The 19,895-nt window shown below is 39.8% G+C and overlaps 1 protein-coding gene and 1 long non-coding RNA gene across 2 annotated transcripts; one reads left to right on the forward strand and one right to left on the reverse strand.

The window, feature by feature from the left end:
- The first annotated feature begins 3,488 nt into the window (after window positions 1–3,488).
- LOC586626 (splicing factor YJU2) lies at window positions 3,489–17,926 on the forward strand. Its single transcript, XM_786399.5, has 7 exons — window positions 3,489–3,581; window positions 7,113–7,213; window positions 9,008–9,152; window positions 9,814–9,945; window positions 14,001–14,182; window positions 15,457–15,598; window positions 16,132–17,926. Exons 1-7 carry the CDS (start codon window positions 3,558–3,560, stop codon window positions 16,783–16,785), a joined length of 1,380 nt encoding a protein of 459 aa, XP_791492.3. The 5' UTR covers window positions 3,489–3,557; the 3' UTR covers window positions 16,786–17,926.
- Window positions 11,356–12,939, reverse strand: LOC115925155. Its single transcript, XR_004064570.1, has 2 exons — window positions 12,773–12,939; window positions 11,356–12,064 (listed from the first exon to the last, which is right to left on the reverse strand). It is a non-coding gene; the product is annotated as an uncharacterized LOC115925155 (long non-coding RNA).
- Window positions 17,927–19,895: the final 1,969 nt, after the last annotated feature.

Below are 19,895 nucleotides of genomic sequence, written 5' to 3' on the forward strand. Positions count from 1 at the left end.
TATATGTTCTTGAATGCTTTTGTATATGATTGTATGTTTGATGTAAACTTGCATTTTTAGTCTTTGGACTTTTTGACTAGTCTTGAATAAAACCTCATTTGAATTGAATTGAATTGAATTGAATTTTATTTTTATGAATACATCCTTTTCTTTTTATGAACATAGTGATGATTGTATAATTATGTTCAACAATTTCTTATCTTTCATTATAATGCTGTAGCACTTAAACTTTTTTTGCGATTTATTTTAGATATGTAACAAAAGTTACACGATACTGTATTATTAATTGTACATGTAAATACTAAACAAACAAGTTTACATTTATGTATATTAACAATGTAAAAAAGAATCTTGCTAAAAAATGAAACTAGGCTCGACTAGCACTTGTGCTAGCTTCTAGTAGGCCTACGTACTTGTTACCCGAGGGAAGGGGGGGGGATTACATATTAAGATATACGTGGGTGTGCAGCTTTAATGGGTCACTTTTTCACAACCAATCCCTAATCATGTGTCCCATTTTTAACAAAAATATCCCTAAACACGGGTCCGTTTTTCGATGGTGGGGGATTATCCCTTTCTCTCTCTCTCTCTCTCTTTCTCTCTCTTTCTCCCTCTCTCTCGCTCCCTCTCTCTCTATAACACACACACACATACACACACACTCCCTCCCAGTGGTGGATCCAGGAAAAAAAACGTAATTTTTAGCTTTTTAGGGGGGGTGCAAATTTTCAAATTTTCGAGGGCCCCCAAAAAAATGTGCTCACTTCCCCCGCCCCCCCCCCCCCTCCCCCCACTGAGCGACTTTTCGGCCTGCGCGATTTTTAAATTTTTGGGAGCAAAACAAAACAAAACAAACAAAAAAATAGTGCTCACTACAAGCCCCCCCCCCCCCCCCCCCACACTTAGCGACTTTACGGCAGGCGCAATTTTCAAATTTTCGGGAGCAAAAAAAAAAAAAAAAAATGCCCCCCCCCCCCCATGAGAAATCCTGGATCCGCGCCTGCTTCCTCCCTCCCTCTTCACGTGCACTTTCTCAACTCCACATAATTTAGAATGGAAATATACATCCCCAATAAACGAAGAAGTTCCATTAATTTTTTTTTTTTAAATAGGAATACATCGATTTAACTTCGAAATATGGATGGGTTGCAAAATAATAGTCCTACCTAGATCATTATCAATATTCAACCTAACTTTATTCATAGTCTTTCATCTTTGTTGGTTGCCCCATGCGAATTAATTCATCTGTTGTCTAAATACGAGTAATATCCAAAAGTATAATATTGAATAGGCCCATATTACGCGTTGTTAGTTATGGTTAGTAGAATCATATACACGTAACAACTAAATTATTCATATTATACCCCTTGTAAATGATTTCTTTTGTTGTTGATTATGATAGGTGGACTGGTTGAATTGGGACATAATGTTGAATACTGATCTAAGTAGGTTTATTATTTTGCAACCCATTGATGTTTCGATGTTGATTCGATGTATTCCTATATTTGTTTTAATTCAATGGAACTTCTTCGTTTATTGGAGATGTAGCCTATATTTCTATTCTAGATTTAAGTTTTAATTTGTCATATTCTCAAGAAACATTAATTGGGACAAACAATTTTCCCCGTACTTAAAAAATTACAAAACTTGATAGGGGTATCAATAATTTATTTGTTAACTGTATGTTTGCTTGACCTGGAACAACTAGTTGAAGTTAACAGCTTATCGAGAGGTAAAGGTGTATAAATATGAATACATCTGTTAATTAAAATGTTCAAAAGATCTCTTATTAAATCCGTTTCTCAACTGGTACTAAAGTTAACCATCGATTCGTCGAAAAGGCGTAACTGTGTCCACGGGTATCTTCACATACCAAAAATGCAAAGAGATTTTGATTGACAATATTCTTTAAAAAAGCATTTTGCCATCGTCAATGAAATTTCGGAGGATATTTGTAAGTAGAGTATCGTCTAAACTCTGTGTGAATTTCAAACGAATATCACTGAGTTAAAGAGAGAGAGAGAGAGAAAGAGAGAGAGAGAGAGGGAGAATGTGGGGGGGGGGGGTCACTCGCATACACACGTCCTAATCGTACTCACCTATTATGTCCATCAACCTCTGGAATAAACCCTTTAATGGCGTATCAAACCTTTACTGAAATGGACGTAAATGGCGTATGTATCCCCATTCATTTTTTGTTGTATGTGTATGTTTTTGAGACCCCCCCCCCTTATGAGTTATATTTTTTTTTATCCTTTTGGTTTAAAAAAAAAAATCCTAATGGACGACCTAAACAAGATGACCTTACCCCCCCCCCCCCCCCCCCAACGAAACGGAATATCGATTGGTCAAATTTTCAAATTTCTGGACCCCCCAAAAAATATATATATATGTCCTCTTACCCCCCCCCCCCCCCCCCACCAGTCATCTTTGGAGTGACCTTATACTTATCGTCAAATAAAATATTCAACACAAACTTATCTAATTATATATCAAATTAAAGATAAAGTAATCCTCTTTAAGAGAACATGCAATTGGAATCATAGCATTCAAGCCGCATTTAACAATATACGAATCTCTGAAAGAACATTGCATAAAATCTGTGGGCATTCAAATGTTGTAGCTATCCTAAAGTTCGTCCACGATCCACGATCTTGAGTTAAAAGGAGAGGAGAGGCATTTTGAACGTGATTTTTAAAACCATGCAGTCCTGACGGACAAGTTGACATCCAAAGCTCAGCCCTTATTGTTTCTCCTTCTTTCTTTTTATTGTCGAACAAGAATGTCTTACGGATGCACATGTTCGTTAACATTTGAATGGCTGCTTGCTCTATAATTTTGCAAATTTTCTTAATTAGAGCTTCTAAGGATTAAATGAATGTGCCTATTCAACGGTGAAGGTTCAAAACTTGATCCTAAACGATGTTGGTAGACAATTGATTTTTATTTTGTTTGATCTAGGCCTATATTAATTCACGGTATATATGAACGATTCTGAACAGAAAAGAGTGTCCAATTTTTTTTTCTTTTTAACTGAGTGTATTTATTTATTATTTTTGTTTTATTTACCCTCCTCAAGATGTATTAGCGAATTCATAAATATACAAATGACTACATTTCAGCAAAATGCAATTCACGATGATCTCTCTTTAAAGTGACAGTTAATAGTTGATGGCCGCCACTTAATAGACCGGTTTAACAACATATGCATACTTTTTAAACAAAGTTTGTTGACAACCTGAAGACTTGCTCGAGGCTTGCCCGACAAAGTAAGAAGGAATGTATGCAGACTGGATTCCAAGTATTAGCTCGTCACTAGGTTCCAAGGAAAAAAACATCCATAAATTTGAATATATGTTAGCAAAATATGTTCGTGTTAGTGTTACTGTATCAGAAGATTTTATTTGAAGAAGTAAAATCATGCCATCCAATCAAACTAAAAAAAACTTCGATATTTTCGATTTGAAGCTACCGTTCATTGTATGTAGCATACGATCCATATCCACCAAGCAAGATCACTAATCTTTGTCTAGAGAAAGGAGAGAAAATTCCCGAAGATGTCTGAGAGAAAAGTTTTAAATGTAAGTAGATCCTGCATGATAAAATATTCAACATCTGAGAGTCATTTTAATGTTAAGATACTGTGAATCTTTCAATGAAATCATCATAACCATGTCTCCCATTTGTTGTTTACTTTCTTATGCCGTAGCGTAGCCTATGCGCGTACGTTGTTGAATGGTTGTGTGACTGTGTGTTGCCTATGTAAGAAAATTGTATTGGTGTTTTCGGTCGCGCAGTAGGCCTGGCCTAGGCCTACAGATGAATTCTAGCCATGTACTGATGTAGACTAATGCCCTTGCATTTTCAAGCATCATCCGAAAGCAACAATTCAACATTCCTCAATATCATACCAATGTCAGCAATAGTGAATGAATAGACTGTGTGGCAATTCCTTCCGAAAATAATGATTTGTTGAGACTAGAGTAGTGGCTCCGGTCTGCGGCCGATCGGCGGGAGCTGCCGATTCTATTTTTATTGGAATACTCACAGAATACTTCAATACCCTCAATAAAGAGTCCATATACTTACTTATTAAATAGAAGTCACAAATAACCAAACTGACCCACAGCTTGGTCAGCATTGACCATGTTTCGAAATGCTTCGAGTTCCCCGGTTTGCGGGCACGCAGTACCGGTTTGCGGCACGCGTACGTCACAAAGCTTTATGCGCTACGTCACGATGAAAGCATGTACCAAATTACTACGGGTAACCCAAATTCTCATGTTTATCTGTTGCTACGGTAAATTTGTGAAATTTTAAACAATTTCACCTTTTCCTCGAATGGATCATCCCATACGGGGGTACGTACTAGTACTAGAAACTATCGGGTCATAGGGGGTACACACATCAGCACACATACCATCATACACGATCCCGCATGTTATGTGTGTATTAACACCCCCCGCCGCAAACCAGAAAAACACGTAATTACGTGCCGGTTTGCGGTCACCCCATGCAACTAGCCATGCGGTGGCACAATCAAAATATCTGCGATAGGAGACAGACCACAGCCATCATACTTCCACAAAAACATCAAATTTCACCTCCAATCGGACAAATATCGGACAAATAGAGCTACAATATTGATCTAGTCATGCCTCGATCTCTTAACTTAAAAGTTAGCACCTGCTGGAATTGTCATCGGCGACTGGTGCCGTAGATTTCCGACATCGCTGACGGATACTCCGTACCGATAGGAGCACCTGCTACGGACATTTTCGGCAAAGCAGAACTTACCGTGGAATCCACGGTAGGTTTCAATGATTATTATCGAGTCATATTCATTTTATTTTTGAAACAAATACCCCTGGCCGCAAACCGGGCGATGCCGCAAACCGGAGACTCTACTCTAGGTCTAGATCTAGATCTAGATCTAGATAGGCAAATTCATGCAAAAAAATATATTAAAAAAATTGACTTGAAAACACATCAGACAATTGGTCTGAACCGAGTCAGGAGCAAATTTGAAGAAATTATATTTTTAAATGTTGTAAAACCAAAGATATAAGAAGAAAACTGACCAAGTATCTGTACTAAAAATCGTACATGTAAAATTGGTCGTATACATTCGACAGCTGAAAATGACGCGCATGGTTGCATTACGTGCGTTCTCGAATCCAAAATCATACTTCACACACACACTCTCGCCATACCGCGAATGGTCCTTCGTGGGGAGCTAGCCGGCTGAGAGTTTGCAGCGATACCAACGCAGCTTCGGAGCTCCGCAGAGCGCCATTTTAGCGGGACTCGGAAGGGTTCGCGTGGGAAGGCAGCGGCCTAGCTTTTTGCCCAAACAACGCTAGATCGGCTGCTGGCAAAATGAAAATAACTAAGATCGAGAACATCGTCCGTTTCTTAACTTTTCAGTGAGATAATTCTGAATTCTAATTGAGACTATATAATCAATTGAATCGACAAAGAAACCTCGGTAGAACTCTTATAACTATACAAAAGCTTGTTTATTTCTTCATTTGACATTTTGTTTTCGACCATTTTTTCGTGCGCGAGTCAATGCAAACTATGTATTACCAAACTTTCAACACGCAAGGAACGGGGAACACTCGCGGACCTCGTATCAAATTCGTTGCAAAAAAAAAATTCAAGTGTGATTTTGAAGCAGTGTAGAATATTGGCGCTGCAATGCGCAGAAATATACTTGAAAGAAACTTAATAAATCATACCTGAATTTTCAGAAAATCGTATTTGTATTAGTGTACCTAGATGTGACTTGTTTATAACTCAGATTTTATGAAGATTTGTCGGGAAAAAATGTCAATTTTTTCCGTTTGGTGGTCATTTCTAGGCTAATATTTAAAAAGTTACTTCAGTAATGGGCCCGATGTTTCTCTTATCACACTCGCATGTTATTTCTACATAGATTAAACATAGGATGGTTAAGGGTAAGACCGGATAACATTATAAAAAAGATATATCCTTCCAACCTCCCATATCCAAGTTTTGGGCTGATTATTGCCGACCCACCGCAGCAAGGCCATTCAGATTGTCGTACGCGAGCGAAGCGCCCTCTAGTGCCCCATGAATGTGCCTAGACTAGATCTATAAATTTATTTTAAAAAACAACAACAGGAAAACAAAACCGTCCAATAGAAAACGGATAGCCTAGTGCTATGGGCAGTCGGATACTGGTCGGTTACACGTTTGACCACAGCACTAATTAGAAGCCATGTTAATGCACTTCAAGTGATGTTTAGCACTGAATTGCAAATCGGATATCGAGTAAAGGAGCCCGTTTTCGGCCACTTAAGACAAAATCCTATTTTTAGGACCCTTTACTTCCTATTTATTATCATTTTTTGTTCAAATCATGAAGCAAATATTATTATTATTTAAACAAAAAAAGAATCCCAGAAAAAAATCACGAATTGCCATGACAATATTCATTTCAATTTTCACTGTTTTGGAGCCAGTCATCGGCCGAGCGTTTCAGTTTACGGCCGCATGTACAAAGTCAATAGGAAGCGCTCGCGCGCGCCGTGCGTTTCCACGCTGATGTACAGCACAAGCGGGCGGAGCAGGTATCCCACGCCGGAGCTCCCTGGTGCTCGCCTGGCCGAAGACAGGCACAGCGGTGATCGGAAGTTGGAATCTGAATTAGACAGACATATCGTGTGTGCGTGGCAGGGTCCGGCAGCATTGATTTAATACATGCGATGAGATACTTTTGAGCTTGTGACTTACACAAAATCGGGCTCTAAATCTGAAAAATACTTGAAATTAAGCTGATTTTATGGTACCCATATTTCTTACATACACGCGTAAGATACTCGATTTTTCAGATTCGGGTAGTGGGACCGCCGATTACATCGCTAAAATGTGATATTTTAGGATATATTTTTCATTACAAATGTGGTTCTTCAGTGACACTGGCATGGTATGGTATGAGTGGGATATGTGTTATGCTATTATGCGATGTATTTTAGAGTGATTTTACCTTGCATCCAACCAATCGGCCGAAAACTGGAGCTGGCCGATTACCGGCTCCTTTACTCTCTTTAAAATTAAATGAGATCTTTTTTCTTTCTTTCTTTCAGAAATACTACCCGCCAGAGTTTGATCCGGCTAAGATCCCTAAACTCAAGCTCGCCAAGGAGAGGCAATACACTGTCCGTATCATGGCACCTTTCAACATGCAGTGAGTATTATGTTACTTTAAACAGAGTGGGTGTCAGCTTCCATGTCCACAGGGCCATATTTTGCTGACAAAAGACTTTGTAGAGATATGAGTGTGAGGTATTGTGAATGGATATTTGAAAGCGTGTTCACTCGTCACACAACATAACTCTTATTTTTATTTAGCTACGAGGAAGCAAGGTTGCACTGACAATAAAATACATGAAAGAAAGTATTCCCTTTTCGTTAAGTTTATTAGGTACTGATGAGGCTGGCCGTACACTTGCAAAGTGCAGCCAAGCACAAGCCGAAGAATCGGAATGAAAATGCATAAATGGTAAATGTGAATATTGCACGGAGATTACATAATGATCAAAGATGAGAATGAACATGAATAAATGCGATGAATAAATAGAGCTTACGACAATAGTAGAAATGAAGTCGAAAGTCCAATGAAGATGAAGAGAGTTGAGAACGAAGGAAGGGGCTCACGCGATGAAATGTGCGGAGGCTTGAAGGCGGAGATGCAGCTTCGTATTCGTGGCTGAAGAGCGGTGAAAGATCTCGACGCAGACGCTCGTGATAAAGATAGTGGAGAAACTCTCAGGCGAGAAGAGAAGAGAAGAAAGTGACCCTCGACGATGAAACAGTGAGTCATTGATGTCGGAGGCCAAGGTAGAAAATGCAGACATCAAAGTCGGCATTGGTGCTGAGCAGTGAGTCGCTCAATTGATGCGCCGAACTTTGATGATGAATGTTTAGATGAGCTGCGGTGAGTCGAGCTCATGTGGGTGAAAGGCTACTGGTGAAGAAACTGGCAGCTTCCAGCGGAGAATCAGGCGCCATGTCGGTCCTGATTAAACTGTTCCACTGGAAGACTGCAGCCCGATGAACACGGCAGAGAAAGAGTTGACGTGCCGTAGAAAAGACGAAAGGCACAGAAGAATACAGCCTGGAGAGGAAATTATGGAGACGTCTTGACTCGACCAAGATGAGAGCGGGAGTGGAGAAAACCTCGTGGCGTTGAAAATACGCGGGGTGAACAGTGCGGAACCACGATGCGCGATTGGAAAGAAATACACATGTGGCCCGAATAATGAATATAAATAAGCAGCATGATGGAAAATAACTGTGAACATGAATGTACGGTACAAGTAGGGCGAATGTAAGAGCCGCTACAACTTGATGTGTGTCTCATTCTGCACACAGCAAACCCATTGGTCATGGGAAGGGGGTTCAGAATGAACTTTTTGCGTTCTTATCTGTATGAACATGCACTATGAATATGACGGACAAAGAAAGCGGACAAAATAAACAGTTCCTCATTCTACCCTCAACAATTGCTATGGTAGACAAAGGAACATCACTTCACTGCTATTATTTAAAAATCTGTAAAACAGGTGTCATTCACCTGTTCTACACATTTTTACATAATAGCAGGGAAGGGATGTTCCTTTGTCTAATTGTCTACCACAGAAATTGTTGAGGGTAGAATGAGGAATTGTATATTTTGTCCGCTTTCTTTGTCCGTCATGTTCATAGTGATTTATGAGCTCTATGTAAAAACTTACAAAACCTTTAGGGACTGGACTAAGATTTTGGGCGCCCATGTGTCCCCGGCACCTGTTCATGTAGAGCCCTTCCTAATACAGTCAAATCTGCTTTAGTGACCACCTGTATAGAAAGTCCACCTGTCTGCAAAGACACACTTTTCTTGTCTCCCTTGGATGGTCCTTATAGACAGGTTTCACTGTACATACAAGTGTAAACTTGGTGTAATAATGATTTTTAATTAATTTTTCATTTCTGTTTTCAGATGCAAGGTGTGCAACGAGTACATCTACAAGGGGAAGAAGTTCAACGCCAAGACAGAGAATGTCCACAATGAGAACTACCTGGGACTGCGCATCTATCGCTTCTACATCAGATGTCCTAGGTGCATCTCAGAAGTTGTCTTCAAGGTAAGCATATACAGGGTGTCTAAAAAAAAAATCAATACTCTATGACTCATTGGTATGATATATGATGAAACTGCAGTGAGATATAATACTTCAAACAGAGAATGTCCACAATGAGAACTACCTGGGACTGCGCATCTATCGCTTCTATATCAGATGCCCTAGGTGCATCTCAGAAGTTGTCTTCAAGGTAAGCATATACAGGGTGTCTAAACAAAAACAATACTCTATGACATATTGGTTTGGTAATATTGCAACTCGCCTTGTGAGTGTTGTGGAATTTGTTTGGGTTCGAGTAGTACAAGATGTATAGTTACTTAGTTCCTCAAAATGTATGTATTCCTCTAGGTCTTTCCACGAGTTTCCAGAAAAATGTATTTTTTCATGACCGTGGGAACTATATCTACTGCATTATCCTTCGCCAAAACTTCGCGAAAATATCAGCATGAAATTATTTGATTGTGTCCTCTCGATCACCAGCTTCTAGTAACTGTCTCAGCGATGTTTGTTATTGAATTGTGCATAAGTCAGACTTTTTCTTGCAGTCCCAACAGATTCCGACATCTGTAGAGTTAACTGTACTTGCAACATCCTTCACTACATCTTTCAAAAATTGCAAATCTACAATGTTACTTCACGCTTTGTTTCCTTGTTACATTTCTAGACGGATCCCCAACAAACCGACTACACCTTAGAACAAGGAGCTATCAGATTGTTTGAAGCGGCCAAGCTCTACCAAGCAGCTGAGGAGAAGGAGAAGAAGCAAGCAGAGGAAGATGCCACAAACCCCATGAAGGTAGGTAGCAGGGGGTCTGCTCGCTATTCATAAGGACCGTTCATTTAGTCATGCAATATGGATAGCGGTCCTTATTAATAGAGGTCCTTTTGAATGGCGGTCCTTATGAGTAGTGAGGTAAAGTGTCTATGGTTTGTAAAGCGCTTAGAGACATTTGTATTAAGCGCTATATAAGAATTAAATATTATTATTATTATAAGGACTGTCATAAGCTACTGAAATCGCTGCATTTGATTGGCTGAGGGCAAATTTGTTATAGAAATGTGACACTTGTTATTGATAACCCGTTTTATGAATTGGCCCTGTATTACTACCAGGTCAAGCCCGCTATTCATAAAGGATCGCTATTCATTTTGTCACGCGTTATGGATAGCGGTCCTTATGAGTAATGGTCCTAACAAATGGCGGTCCTTATGAATGTAATGATATGGATATTCTCGTGTTTACGTTTTCCTCAAAGGTTCATTGACGTACATATACAAGGCAAATTCCTTGTATGCTATTTTTAACACCTGTTCCGAGACGTTGCGCTCTTAATTTTGGCTCTACTTTTTCGGCTTGGCCGATTGGATTAGGTGTCGCTGGGCGTGTCGCCACAGTTGACTTAAATTTAATCAGGCAAATTTGGGAAATAGATTTGTATTACAATTGGAAGGGTTTTTCCTTGTTGCCGGGTCTGTTCACACTATCGAAATAGTATGAGAGGGGAAGTGAGGATTACAGGTGTGTAATAGCCAGAAGCATGTGGGCTCGCTAGTGTGGACGGACATAACAACATTTATCCCTTGTTATATTCCAGGGTTGTTGGGTCTCCGGGTGATTTGCATCTCTTGTTTGAGAGATTAGAATGTAAGAGACACAGGTGGGTGCGTGAAAGAAGTATGTGAGGAATAGAGATGCGGATCATCCGGAGCGCCTTATATCCTGGGGGTAAATTCGCCAAGAAATATAGGACCTTTTAATACGGAAACTAATTATGGGTGGATTGATATTACGCAATGCGTCTGTGTGACACGCCTCAATTTTTGGGTGCGCGAGGCGTGTCAGTTCGGGGGTATAAAAACCGAGTTGCGTCTCTAGAGCGGGACCTCTTTTCCGTTACGATCGACATGAGTTGCTAATTTGTTTCGATTGGGTTGCCCAGCCCCAAAACATGAACTTCGTGATTTATTAATTCTTCGTTTATTTTAATAAATCTTCAACTCCAATCAAGAATTTGTTTCAGTGACTTTGATTTATCTTCGTTTTCTACACTTCCAGAACTAAAGCTATACTTTAACATTTTCTGAGTCGGTACTAGGCGGGGCGGTTTTGGCCACCGGGCCGTCTCGCCGTGGATCGCTTCAATCTTTTTTTTTTTTTTTTTTTTTTTTTTTTTTTTTTTTTTTTTTTTTTTTTTTTTTTTTTTGATTGCGATCTTATGGGACAGATCGTTTCAGTAGGGGAGTTTGTAATGATATGGATATTCTCGTGTTTACGTTTTCCTCAAAGGTTCATTGACGTACATATACAAGGCAAATTCCTTGTATGCTATTTTTAACACCTGTTCCGAGACGTTGCGCTCTTAATTTTGGCTCTACTTTTTCGGCTTGGCCGATTGGATTAGGTGTCGCTGGGCGTGTCGCCACAGTTGACTTAAATTTAATCAGGCAAATTTGGGAAATAGATTTGTATTACAATTGGAAGGGTTTTTCCTTGTTGCCGGGTCTGTTCACACTATCGAAATAGTATGAGAGGGGAAGTGAGGATTACAGGTGTGTAATAGCCAGAAGCATGTGGGCTCGCTAGTGTGGACGGACATAACAACATTTATCCCTTGTTATATTCCAGGGTTGTTGGGTCTCCGGGTGATTTGCATCTCTTGTTTGAGAGATTAGAATGTAAGAGACACAGGTGGGTGCGTGAAAGAAGTATGTGAGGAATAGAGATGCGGATCATCCGGAGCGCCTTATATCCTGGGGGTAAATTCGCCAAGAAATATAGGACCTTTTAATACGGAAACTAATTATGGGTGGATTGATATTACGCAATGCGTCTGTGTGACACGCCTCAATTTTTGGGTGCGCGAGGCGTGTCAGTTCGGGGGTATAAAAACCGAGTTGCGTCTCTAGAGCGGGACCTCTTTTCCGTTACGATCGACATGAGTTGCTAATTTGTTTCGATTGGGTTGCCCAGCCCCAAAACATGAACTTCGTGATTTATTAATTCTTCGTTTATTTTAATAAATCTTCAACTCCAATCAAGAATTTGTTTCAGTGACTTTGATTTATCTCGCCGTGGATCGCTTCAATTGGTAGTACGGATTGTGTGGGTGTGGGAGCATCGTTTGCTCCCACACGCACCCCATCCGTACTACCAATTGAAGCGATCCACGGCGAGACGGCCCGGTGGCCAAAACCGCCCCGCCTAGTACCGACTCAGAAAATGTTAAAGTATAGCTTTAGTTCTGGAAGTGTAGAAAACGAAGATAAATCAAAGTCACTGAAACAAATTCTTGATTGGAGTTGAAGATTTATTAAAATAAACGAAGAATTAATAAATCACGAAGTTCATGTTTTGGGGCTGGGCAACCCAATCGAAACAAATTAGCAACTCATGTCGATCGTAACGGAAAAGAGGTCCCGCTCTAGAGACGCAACTCGGTTTTTATACCCCCGAACTGACACGCCTCGCGCACCCAAAAATTGAGGCGTGTCACACAGACGCATTGCGTAATATCAATCCACCCATAATTAGTTTCCGTATTAAAAGGTCCTATATTTCTTGGCGAATTTACCCCCAGGATATAAGGCGCTCCGGATGATCCGCATCTCTATTCCTCACATACCTCTTTTCCGTTACGATCGACATGAGTTGCTAATTTGTTTCGATTGGGTTGCCCAGCCCCAAAACATGAACTTCGTGATTTATTAATTCTTCGTTTATTTTAATAAATCTTCAACTCCAATCAAGAATTTGTTTCAGTGACTTTGATTTATCTTCGTTTTCTACACTTCCAGAACTAAAGCTATACTTTAACATTTTCTGAGTCGGTACTAGGCGGGGCGGTTTTGGCCACCGGGCCGTCTCGCCGTGGATCGCTTCATGAATAGTGAGGCAAATTGTCTATGGTTTGCTCACTATTTATAATGGCCGCTCTTCATAAAGGATCACTATTTATTTCGTCACACGTTATGGATAGCGGTCCCTATGAATAATGGTCCTTACGGATAGCGAGCTTGACCCGGTAGCAGTGCAGGGCCCTGTTTCATAAAACTTGTTATCAATAACTCGTAACATTTTTATAACAAATTTGCTCGTAGCCAATCAAATGCAGCAATTTCAGTTATAACAGTCATTGTAACTTTTGTTTTATGAAAGTTTTATGAAACAGGGCCCAGATGATAGGAAAGAAGATTGACTTACGGATGAAAATGTTCTTCAATTGTCCTCTGGCAGAAGGGAAAAGGGGGAAGGGGTGGAGGAGGCGGCAATGGCAAAACCAGCCAATGCGCACCTCTTTAACCCATGTTATCTCAAAGGGGAAAAAGTGTCCACCCCTTTTTCCAAATTGTATGGTGAGAAAATGTGATAGAATTTAAATTTAGGACGCAAAGTACATGTAAATACAGCTTTATCACCAAATGCGTTTTTCAAACACTCTCTCTACGTGCCATGTCCTGAGAGGTTGATGACCATAGAGTGCCACAACTCTCTGTCCCATATTCTATGAAGTAATTCATTCTCCCCGAGATCAATTCCTCTTTCAGAAATCCCACTCATTAAGCTACTCATCCACAGAATCCTCCTTCTACCCCTACTCCTCCTCCCCTCGATTCTTCCAGTCAGTACAAGATTTTCCAAAACTATTCTTTCGTATAACATGGTCCAAGAAGCTTAGCTGTCGATCTCTTATTATATTCAGAAGCTTTTTTCTTGTTCCTGTCATGGCAAATACCACATTATTTAGAAACTCTTTCTCTTTCTTCAAAAACACAAAGGCATTAAATGGCTGTCGCTATGTGCTGTATAAGAATGATATAACAAATATTGCCTGCTCTGCTCCTGGTGTGTAGGTGCTGGAGAACCGAACCAAGGACTCTAAGCTAGAGATGGAGGTGATGGAGAATCTTGAGGAGCTGAGGGAGCTCAACATGAGACAGGGTACTATCAACTATGAGGAGATCCTCAAACAAGGCGCAGAGCAAGAAGCACTTGGGCTGAAGCAACAGGAGGAGGACGATGAAGAGGAGATTAGGTAAGAATTTGAGGGATTGAATGAATGATGGATGGATGGGTAGATGGAACCACTATAACTTTGGAGAGATGATTGCATGATTGACTGATCGATTGATCATTAAACAAACTACCTTCCTTTCTGTCTGTCTGTCTGTTTTGTTTGTTCTGTCTCTCCGTTTCTCTCTGTTTCTCTCCCTCTCTCTCTCTCTCTCTGTTTCTCCCTCCTGTCTCTGTATCTCTCACTCTCTCTGTTTCTCCCTCCTGTCTCTGTATCTCTCACTCTCTCTGTTTCTCCCTCCTGTCTCTGTATCTCTCGCTCTCTGTGTTTCTCCCTCCTGTCTCTGTATCTCTCGCTCTCTCTGTTTCTCCCTCCTGCCTCTGTATCTCTCACTCTCTCTGTTTCTCCCTCCTGTCTCTGTATCTCTCACTCTCTCTGTTTCTCCCTCTTGTCTCTGTATCTCTCACTCTCTCTCTCTCTCTGTTTCTCCCTCCTGTCTCTGTATCTCTCACTCTCTCTGTTTCTCCCTCCTGTCTCTGTATCTCTCACTCTCTCTGTTTCTCTCTCTGTCTCACTGTTTTTCTCCCTCTCCATCTCTCTCTGTCTCACTGTTTCTCTCCCTCTCTCTCCATCTCTCTGTCACACTGTTTCTCTGTCTCTCTATCTCTATGTGTGTGTGTGTGTCTCTCTCTCTCCCTCTCTCTCTTCCTGTAATGTTCTGTTCTGTGTAGAGGCATTTGTGGTGTAGTAGTTCATTCACTTGACTCTCAATCCAAGGGTTCAGGTTTCTAATCCCCCTCCGGTAATTAACAATCTGTGACAAGACATTACTCCAAGTCTGCCACTCTCCACCCAGGTGTAAATGGCTACCCAATATGCTAATGTTTGAGGGCTACATATTTGTCCACTCTGCTATGACAGAGGTAATATTGTTGGAGCATCAGGGGCGTCACAGAGTGACAATCTTGTGGTTGTTATCATCTGTCAATGATTCCTCCTTTGTGTCTTCGTCGTCGTTGTCCTATAGATCATGGCTGACCCGTTGTGACCCATGTGATGAGACCTTTCCACCGACATCTGTCTCCTGCAATCTGGTAGAGTGTATGGAGAGGGTGGCCAGTGATATCCCTAAGACTGTCATTCCATCCTTCCTTTGCTACGTGTTCCTTGAAAAGTTTCTTGAATGATAATTTGTTCAAGGTTGACTCCTAATCTTCTGCTATCTTCATACCAATGAGTATATTATTTTTCTTGCTGTATTTTTTGTCTTTCTCTTTCTCACATGCTTCTTGTAGGAGACTATTTGGCAAGGGAGGAGACGGTATCATAATCAAGAGACTTGACGATGATGACGACGAAGATGAGGAATCACCCAGCAGCTCCAAACCTTCTCCATCCTCTATGACATTTAAAAGGCCTACTGATATTCTTACAGATGTAAGCGTTGTCTTTTTGTATACTTTGATGTTCTTTACCCTAAAAGGGCCGGGGGGGGGGGCAGAATCCAACCCCCCTTCCACCCTGCGTGCGGTAATATGTTTCAGGATATTTCGTTTTGTGCCACAAGCTCTCATGAATTTATCGCCGCAAGTCTTACACATCTTTTGATACCAAATCTATAAATGTTCAACCAATGGGTACTGTGCAGCGTCAAAATGGAAATTTGCTGCCCCACAGGCTCTTGAGGCCTACAAAATATTTAAGATTTATTTCTGGTGTCTCAAATATGAATGGAAGTAGTTAATATTATAATCTATAAAGTCTTCCAAGTGGTACAATAAATCAGTGTTTTCAATATCTTTAGCGCAGAATACCAGAATATATTGCTCTCGCTAAGACAATATTAGACTCATCTTCGACTCGACCAATATTGTCATAGCTCGAGCAATATATTCACACTCAAAGCCATCCAATATTATATAAGCATTGTTAAAAACATCAGCTCATCATGTTTTTCTCTTGTTCGACAGGAATCTAGTGGACCATCGGGAGCCAAGAAACAGAAGCTAGCAGACACCTCCTCAAGGTTATCTACAAAGTCATCCTTAAAATCATCCTCAAGGTCATTCCTCTCGGGTCTGGTCAAGGTAAAAAAGAGTGATACCAGCAGCAGCAGCAAACCGGACAAAGACAATGCAACAACATCAACAGAAAATAGTCCAAATGAAACCACAAAACTAGTTGAGGCTGAATCCGATACTTCAACAGATGCGGCACAGTTGATCACAAAACCAGTTGAGGCTGAATCTCATACTGCGACGGATGCAGCACCATCGTCAATAGGTGGGACAGCAGCTATTGAGAAGAGAACTGAATCAGCAGCAGTGAGTGACCAAAATAGTGAATCACATAGCAAGAACTCTGATGGTAATAATACTACAGTAGAGAAGGAGGAGGAGGAGGAGAAGGAGAAAGAAGAGAAGGAGAAGGAAAAAAAGGAGAAGACGGAGGAGGAGAAGCAAGAGGAGGCTGAGGCTTCGTTTGCGAGTAGCATACAAGAAGGACTTAAGAAGCAGAAGGTTGCATCGCAGAAGGTCGCGAAAGAGAAATCAAGTGGACTGAGTCTGCTAGGGGGCTATGACTTCAGTGATAGTGATATCAGTGACTCCTCATCAGATTCATGAACCAGCTTCTCTTCTTTTTTTTTTTTGGGGGGGGATACAATAAGTTCTTGATAGAAACGTGTATGCAACCCTGTACATGTTCCTGTATGCATTATAAATCATTTGATCACATATTCACATTGACCGATCGCCTATTGTGTTTATTCATTTTTCAGTGAAACCAGCCGCCTGTGAACACTAATGAAGTACACAGGACAAGCTGCTTCTAAAGCTACCTCACACAAAAACAAGGGTAAATCTTGGAGATTGTGCTTTCAGTTGTGCCGCTCCAAAGCTTTAGAATAACTCCTACTAGACATAAAAACAAGCCTCATCTGGTGCTCTCTTCAAAGTTTTGTTGAAGACGCACTTGTTTGCAGGAGCTTTAAAATAGATTCTATTTTGCTATTGTGTGTCTGTAAAGTAGCACTGTTAGCAGTTATTTTTCTTCATCACATTCAGTAGAGTATATTTAATAATAGCTGCGCTCTATAAATTGATCAAATTATTATTATTATTAGCAAATCATAGGGCAATTAGCTATGAAAGAAAGGAGGCTGCGTTAACTTTTTCAGAATAGTTTCTAGTCTTTATCAGAGCCATCTATACACAGAGTTTGGCCAACTTGATTTCAGTTGGTCACAACGTGGCGTACATTCTGTTTTTTTGTACTTTCCCAACGAAAGCAGTATTCACCGTACTGTGCCCAACTCAAAACAGATTGGCCAACTCTTCTAAGCAATGGCACTGGGGTGGTGTCCTGAAAACCATGTCATCTGTTATGATAGCAAAGTAATGTTGATTGTCATAAGAAATCGCAAGTAGGCCAAGTCATGGTTACTATTTTTTGCAAACTGGCTGCATACCATACGCCTGTAGGCATCTGCGGGAGCAAAGATGAAATATGTCTATTCTGCACAATTTCACTTTGTTATGACAATCAACATACTTTTTACTACCGTAAAGATAACATTGTTTTCAGAATACTACCCAAACTCTAAATCACTGGACATACAAGTAGATGACACAACATGTTTCTGCATGTGCATTGAAGAAAAAAAGTAATAATATTCATGGATCTAAATCCCTGAAATTGTTGAGTATATTTTATAAAAATGTTTATGCTTGAACAAAATTAAATGATATGAAATGTATTTTGAAACTCAATTGTATCATACTGTTCTTCAAATCTGTGTCATATTTGTCTAATGTGGATTCCATACAACTTCTTACAAAACATATGTAAAACATCAAACCATATATATAATTGACAGGTATATGATGTGTACATCCTCGAACAAAACTCTCTGTAGGCCTATTATACATGTAGGCTATGTTCATGTACTTTCTTTCACCTGTCAACTTCTCCTATGTACACTCTAGACAACTTCCACGTGTTTAGACAGTGTTCCTATTAGAGTTATCTTTCTCTCACTCTCTATCTTTTTCTGTCTCTGTCTCTCTTTGCCTGTCTTTCTATGTCTCTCTATCCCTGTCTGTCCGTTTCTCTCTGTCTCTCTCTGTCTCTTTATCCCTGTATGTCTGTCTCTCTTTCTCTGTGTATCTTTGTCTCTCTGTCTCTCTCTCTCTCTCTATTCCCATCAAGGGCTTTCGCTTTCTCCACACTCAATCACACTATACAAGTAATTCTCTTTAGGCAAACAGGCAAAACTCTGAAACTACATGTATCTGAGCGGCACATATTCAAATAATTTATTTGTACACTAGACACTGCCACAACTGTGTTGGGCAGGACTCGACAACCATATTCTCCAATCATCACTACACAATGGTATATATTCATTATAGAAAACATCACTGAACTTCAAGTGTCAACCTCCCCTTTTCCATACAAATGATTAAATTATGTAATGAGAGCATATTGTCTGTGCTTTATAAATGTATATTATTATCGTTATTGAGCTTGCTCTCTCCATCTGTCGGTCTGTATATCTCTGTCTCTGTATCTCTCCCTCTCTGTCTGTCTTTCTCTCTTTCAGAAAGGAAGGGGTGCTTTTTCACCAATCATCACTACATAATGGCATATTCATTACAGAAATCAAAGTTAATTATCACTGAACTTTAAGTGTCAACCTCCCTTTTCCATACAAATGATTGAATTATGTAATGAGAGCATATTGTCTGTGGTTATTTAGCTTGCTCTCTCCATCGGTCTGTCTGTATATCTCTGTTTCTGTATCTCTCCCTCTCTGTCTGTCTTTCTCTTTCAAAAAGGTAGGGGTGCTTTTTCACTAATCATCACTACACAATGGCATTTATTCATTACAAAATCAAAGCTAATGAATTAAATTATGTAATGAGAGCAAGGAAAATGGACTTGATGCATATGGATTCACCCAGATATAAGGTCATGAAAAACAGAGGCATGCTGAGATTACTGCAACTCTTTCATGTCCAAGTGTGCGGTGAATAATTGTCAAATGTTACAAGAAAATGATTTGCCAATCAAAAGGAGAAAAAAAAAGTGTACTAAAATATTCAGAGAAAACAAGTACAGACATACAAATAGTGTAACACATTCTATTTACTGGGTAAATCATTTTTTCTCCATTATTTATTATTCAAATTCAACCAACTCTGGATAGGGAATCATAAATAATATAGCACATCTATGTACTTCATGCAACGGCAGCCCTAAATGCGATAGCTCTATTTATCTCTCTTCATTTTCATAGATAAATATACATATGATTTAAATACATCAATCTCTTCACACAAACTTTTCAAAAATACACACATAAACTTATTTGTATTTGTTGACATCAGCAAAGCATACCAATAATTTACAATGCCCTGTGACACATTTTTACTTGGCATGCATTTGTTCATGTCAATCAATAGACTTTCGTGTTTTAATATATTATATTTACATCAAAGTCAATATATAATATACATAGTAAAAATTGACTTATTTCAGAATGTTTCAAAGGTGCATTTACTCTATAGAAAGACTGGATATTTTCAAGGTACATTATTTTACAACTATTTCATGTTTGCAGGTGCATTATAGTGAATATGCACTGCATGCATGCACCCAGGTAAAGTCACAATCAAATTATGACTGAAACTTGTCAAGTTCATTGCTGGAACGTTAAAAAAAAGGTATATGC

This window comes from Strongylocentrotus purpuratus, unplaced genomic scaffold (assembly GCF_000002235.5).
Source record: "Strongylocentrotus purpuratus isolate Spur 01 unplaced genomic scaffold, Spur_5.0 spur5_scaffold_17, whole genome shotgun sequence".
In the NCBI taxonomy this organism is placed as follows: domain Eukaryota; kingdom Metazoa; phylum Echinodermata; class Echinoidea; order Camarodonta; family Strongylocentrotidae; genus Strongylocentrotus; species Strongylocentrotus purpuratus.

Coding starts and splice junctions, on each gene's coding strand:
- LOC586626 (XM_786399.5), top strand. CDS start 3,558: ATGTCTGAGAGAAAAGTTTTAAAT. Junction 3,582..7,112: donor CTGAGAGAAAAGTTTTAAAT/GTAAGTAGATCC, acceptor TCTTTCTTTCAG/AAATACTACCCGCCAGAGTT. Junction 9,946..14,000: donor ATGCCACAAACCCCATGAAG/GTAGGTAGCAGG, acceptor CCTGGTGTGTAG/GTGCTGGAGAACCGAACCAA.